Source organism: Psammomys obesus, unplaced genomic scaffold (assembly GCF_907164565.1).
Source record: "Psammomys obesus unplaced genomic scaffold, mPsaObe1.curated_primary_1811, whole genome shotgun sequence".
In the NCBI taxonomy this organism is placed as follows: domain Eukaryota; kingdom Metazoa; phylum Chordata; class Mammalia; order Rodentia; family Muridae; genus Psammomys; species Psammomys obesus.
This window is the reverse complement of record NW_026591086.1, coordinates 2,926,785-2,932,784: the sequence shown is the minus strand read 5'-3', so window position 1 is coordinate 2,932,784 and position 6,000 is coordinate 2,926,785. Positions and strand designations below refer to the sequence as shown.

The window sequence follows — 6,000 nt, the reverse complement described above, 5'->3', positions numbered from 1 at the left end:
AGGAAGGAAGGAAGGAAGGAAGGAAGGAAGGAAGGAAGGAAGGAAGGAAGGAAGGAAGGAAGGACACAGACAAATGAAAAGGGGAAAGATTAAATTACCACAGTCCTACGACCCGGAACCAACAAGTGACACAGGTATAACCTGCCCCTTCCAAATGACTCTGCAGTATTTGTGTGCTTTCAGCCTCACAAGTTGCTGCTGTGTCACCTGTCACAATAGCTAAAACTGCTATTTCCATCTTTCCAGCTCCTTCCTAAAATGAGCACAGGGCAATTCATCATGCCAACCCTGTGAGAAAACAATGAGGCAGAAAGCCCTATCTGGAAATAGACAGGGGCAAGAGAAGCTGGCACTGCCTGGCTCAGAATTTCTGTTCTTTTTCACGCAACACATGATGTCCGACCCCATCAAAAACACTGTTCTATAAAGAACAGTGTCCAGTCGGACAAGTCACATGATGAACCATTACAGAAACAATTAGTTTTACTTTAAATTGGTTTTCTTTCTTTAGTTACAAAGTATGTACGTCTACAGTCCCTGCCAGACATGACTGGTAAGATATTAACAAGTGTGGGTTTTTTTAAAGTATCTCTCTTTTAGTTTTCTTTAATGTGTATGGGTGTCTTGTCCACATGTCTATGCACCACTTGTATGCATGGTGCTTGCAGAGACCAGAAGAGGGTGTCGGATTTCCTGGAACTGGAGTTACAGGTGGTTGTGAGAAGCCATGTAGATGTTGGGAATCAAACCCAGGTCCTCTGGAAGAACAGCAAGGGTTCGTAATCATTGAGCCGTTTCTCCAGCCCTACAACTGGTTCTTCTGGTATTCTGTCATGTAAGAAGAAAAATTCACATGGGGGGAAAAATCAAGAAGAAAAGGCAGTGCAGCCCAGACAGCATGGCTTCATCTTCGACTTCATGGAAGAATGCTTAAATGTGGAAGAGTATGCTAGGTGATGTACCTGTCTGCCCATAAGCAAAGATACACGCATTGTAGCCATCAAATGCATTCTGAAGGATGTTCTCCCCAAGGCACTTGAAAACATCATCTTGACCTAAACAACAAGAAAATATTTTTAAGGGCAAAGAACACATGTATAAATTAAAAAGCAAACAAAAATCTCCAAAATAAAATTGCAATCTGCTTATTTATTCCCAAACAAGGTCTTTAAGGTTGATAGATGCTTCCAAAAGCTTCTGTCCCACAGGTTATTTCTAGTTAAACTGAGAAGGAGAGTCAGTAAAGGGTTCTCTCTAAACATGCTTGAACAAGGACATATAAATTATGCCACGCAATGCAGAGCTTAAGACCTGTTTGTTTTATAGTCAACGATTAAGATTCAACGATTTTCTCTATTATATGGGTGTCATGTGTGTATATGTGTTGTCACGTGTGGAGGTCAGAGGACAACCTTAGGAGTTGGTTCTCATCATTCACTATGTGGGTCCTGGAGATTAAACTCAGATCACCAAGCCTGGTATAAGCACGTTTATTATCTGAACCATCTCACTGGCCCTAAATATCTGAAATTTCAACTTAGGACCTAGATGTGCCTGAATTTAACTATATACCTTATTTTTATTCAAAGTACTCTACAGTTCAAAAAGAATCATGCACATCAATTACTCTCTCTCTCCTTTTCATTTTCCTTTTCCTCATAAAAACTTGAAGTTGCATGACCTATAATTCACAACAGTTAGAACAAGGAGTGAGATTCTGGAAACAGGAATAGAGAGATGGTTCATAAGTTAAGATTACTTGCTGTTCTTGCAGATGACCTGAATTCAATTCTCAGCATCCGTATGGAGAAATGAGGATGAGACAGTTATCTTTGGGAAGGTAGTAGAACAGGGGCAAAAGGAAACTGAGAGGGGTTGTGGTACAAAGGGAAGAGAGACATGCTGGCAGGCCTGAGGAAGCATTACAGAGGTTTTAAGGACTAGAACTTGGACTCCTGTGTGGGCTCCTCCCGCCTTATGACAGGTCCCTCTAAATCACTTCACAGATATCTTGGGAGGCTACATGATATAGCTTCTGGTCCCATGAGATGTATGAGAGGGCCTCCATGAGATCCTATAGTCACCTCACACCAAGAACATCACACTCAAGTGGCTTGGTCCCCAGACAGCACAAAACCTTTCATAGGAAATGCTGGCAGCAGCTGTCTGGACACTGTTTAAAAGTTACACCAGATCTGGAGAGATGCCTCAGTGGTTAAGAGCACTGGTCTGCTCTCCCAAACGACCCAGGTTCAATTTCTAGCACCCACATGACAGCTCACAACTGTCTGTAATGTCAATTCCAAGGGACCTGACACCTTTACACTAATGTGCATGCAATAAAATTAGAAAAAAAAGTTACACCAAATGACACATGGGAGTGGATGGAAAGCATAGCAAAATGCTTCCACATTACTAAACGCACAGGAAAAATTGTGCTCAGTTACCTGCATACTTCTCTCGGACAGATTCATCCATGGACCAGAAACAGTGATCATAAGCAAATATCTGTTGCAGAGGGAACATAAAAAGAGTGCATGAAGAACATATTTTAACATCACACACAACGCCATTATAATAATGCATAGCATTGTTAGCCAACTTACTAGCTAGGACAGATGGCACAAGCCTATAATTCCAGCACCTGAGGGATAGGAGGGTAGGCAAGTTTCAGGCCAGACCGGGCTACACAGTGATCATGTTTCAGCTGCCCACCCCTCAGAGAAACGCCAATACTTGATGCCAGAGAGTAGGGGTTAGTGATGCATATAGTCCCACAGTGACAAGTGTGTGATACAGATCCATCTTACATGGAAAACCAGCTGCAATGGTAAGCAAAAAGGAAGCGTGTGCGACAACATGTATAATAGCAACTATGTGTGTGCAGCTATGAAAAGAAAGTTTGTTTTTACTGCTTGGCGAGTTGGTTTTCTGGTTTTTTAATTTCTAATTAATATTCTCAGTCATTCTCTCTGTCTCTCTCTTTCTGTTCCACTTAAAGTACCTACCCAAGTTTGCCACCACTTACTTTATTGTACTGGCTGCTTTTGTGTCAACTTGACACAAACTAGAGCCATCAGAAAGGAGGGAGCTGTAAGGCATTTTCTCAAGTAGTGATCAACGGGGAGGGCCCACTGTGGGCTGACTAAGACAAGTTGGTATCAAGTGGGATATTACTATGACAGATCTGACCGTGTTTGGGGAGAACTGCAGAAGGACTTTAGAACTTTGGGGCTAGAAGAGCCACTGAGTGTTAAGAACTCAGTTCATTAGGAGCTTGGAAGAGAAGAATATTGAGAGCAGTGCAGAAGAGGGAGGTCTGGCTTGTGAGGTTCCAGAGGAAAGTTTAAAGACTCTATAAGGGCTGTTTGCTATTTTGAATTCAAATTCTGTTATTCTGGTCAGCTGGGGCTAAAGAGTCAGCCACAATTAACAAGGGACCAGCAGCATTGAAGTGAAACTTTTGTATATTACATAAGCTAAGAAATTAGTGGTTACTGAGGCCAGCATCACTGAGGGAAATCTCAGAAGTGTTTTCTAAAGAGCACAGAGAAGCTGTGTTCCAGAAATGGCCGAGATTGTATCTCGTGCTGGCCTCAGAACTTGGCAGTGTAGAAGTCACCCAGACAATACTGGTCTTGAAGGCATGAAGAGGTCAATAAAAGGGACCGGGAGAGGCCTCGAGTGAAGGTTCATCCTAAGGAGAAGTTGAAAGCCCAGGACTGAAGGGGTCATGCAGAGAAGCTGAGGCGTGGCACCATGAAGAGAGCCCATTGGTGAAAGTACAGCCCAATTGCAGAGGACACTAGTGGTTTTGGAGATCCAGTATCAGCAGACAACTATGAAAAACAGCAGGAGCAGTAGAGTGGAGCCAGCCAGAGCCTAGAAGACAAGCTGTGTGTGGGTTGCAGAGGGTGGAACACAGGAAGTAACTCAAGCCCCTTGGAAAAACCCAGAAGATCTTGAATGGATCCCAGACATTAAACATTGTGTTGTTTATACATTTGGAGTTTGGGTTTGCTTTGGTTTGAATGTAACTCTGTCCTGGTTCTTCCCTCTTGAAGTAAGAAAGTATTTATTTGAATTGTGATTTTTACAGGAGCTCACAACTGAAAGATTTTGAACTTTTCAAAAAGATTTTGGATTTTTAAAGAGTAGATTTTTTAAAGAAACTGAAATGGAATGTGTTTGAATTGTAAACACTAGGACTTCCAAGTTTTTGTGTTTTTAACGTGAGATCTTGGGGATGAATAAGAAAGGAGGGTTGTGGCTTAAAAGTAATGTGTTTGTGTGTCAAGGTACTGGCTGTCGGTTGTACTGGCTGTTTGTGTGTCACCTAGATACAAGCTAGAGTCATCAGAGAGGAGGAAGTTTCAGTTGAGGAAATGTCTCCATAAGGTCCAGCTGTAAGGCATTTTCTTAATTAGTGATCAATGGGGGTCCAGGCCATTGTGGGCGGGACCATCCCTGGGCTGTGGTCCTGGGTTCCCCTAACAGGCTAAGCAAGCCAGGGGAAGCAACCCAATAAGCAGAACTCCTCCAAGACCTGTGCCTCCAAGTTCCTGGCCCGTTTGAATTCCTATCATGACTTTTTTTGGTGGTGAACAGCACTGTCAAAGTATAAGCTTAATAGACCCTTTCCTCCCCAACATGCTTCTTAGTTGTGGTGTTCCACTATAGCAACAAAAACCCAAACCGAGACACTAGCACAACTTAAAGAAAAAAAGAAAAAACTTGAAACAGGGACTCATTTACAAAAGTACCACAGCTAAGCACAAGGCTGGAAACTAATAAATAGTAGTTTTTATTTACCGAAAACACTCTTAAGTAGCTCCCTTTAGGTTTTAGCAATTTTGTAAACTGCTACAAATATCTTCTAGCCCAAAACTTCATGAAGTCAGATGGTAATCACACTATATTCATGCATGCTCCATTCACAGATCCAACTTAATGAGTATTTTATACAAAACTAGAGTAAGTCCTGGTAGCTCCAATTAAGTCCTGGTAGCAGCTGTTTAAGTAGCTAGTATCTTATCACAACTTTAGAGCCTGCTCCCTTTGTCAAATATGGTGCAGTGGACACTGGCTTCAAGAGGCTGTTTGCTTCTTTGGCTAATGAACATGCTTAGCCTCCCTAGGAAACAATTTGTTGAATAGTTAGGAGTGAGCTCGGGTGTAGCTTAGCACTTGTCTAACATGTACAAGGTAGTAGGTTTGATCCCCAACCATCACTCAAATAAAATGTACTAACTTGTTAATGGTAAAGTTGGAAGTCAGGTTTGGTATGGAGCAGGTCATCTTTTAATCAGAGTGGTGTTCATGTTTTTAGGGCTTTCCATTATAAGCAGCAAATACGATCCTATTTCTTGAGTTTGAGCTTTTTTTGGTTTTTGTTTTGTTTTGAGATCAGGGTGACCTCAAACACTCAGCAATCCACCTGCTTCTGCCTCCCAACTGCTGGAATTAAAGGTGTGCAGCACCCCATATCCAGTGCTATTCTTTTTTTATTATGAATTATTCAGGAGCATACAAAGCAATGGGTTTCCTTCTGGCATTTGTGTCATTTCATATATGTGCTGTTTTATTTCCTCCCTCCCCCACTGTCCTCCCTTGTTCCCTTCTTTCTAAATAAACATTAGTTCTTTAAATCAAAAAGGTTTTCAGTGAGCAGAGAAGAAATACATATTCACAGTAACAAATTCCACAGAAAATATAAGATAAAAAATAAGACTGGTGAAATGGCTCAGAGGGTAAAGATGCTTGCCACCACACCTGACGACCTGAGTTCAAGTCTCCAGGACTCAACTGGTAGAAGAACAGAACTGATTCCCAAAGCTGTCCTTAGACCACTAAGTGCCTGACACAGCATACACGTGGCAGGGTAAGCATGTACATGTGTGCACACACATGCTTCACACACACAATAAATTAGTCTTTTTAAATAAATAAATTAAGGTCTCCAATTTGCCAAGTTTGCTTCCCCCCCCCCCCCCAAGGAAG

The 6,000-nt window shown here is 42.0% G+C and overlaps 1 protein-coding gene across 2 annotated transcripts in view; it reads right to left on the bottom strand.

Moving 5' to 3' along the window:
* The window catches only part of Kif13b (kinesin family member 13B), a 158,821-nt gene that overhangs the window by 99,728 nt on the left and 53,093 nt on the right, over positions 1–6,000 (bottom strand). For both annotated transcript variants that reach the window (XM_055609535.1, XM_055609536.1), the window contains 2 exons: positions 2,448–2,508; positions 963–1,055 (listed from right to left, as the gene is read on the bottom strand). In XM_055609535.1, coding sequence (XP_055465510.1) covers positions 963–1,055; positions 2,448–2,508 — 154 coding nt within the window. The remainder of the gene's footprint in view (positions 1–962; positions 1,056–2,447; positions 2,509–6,000) is intronic.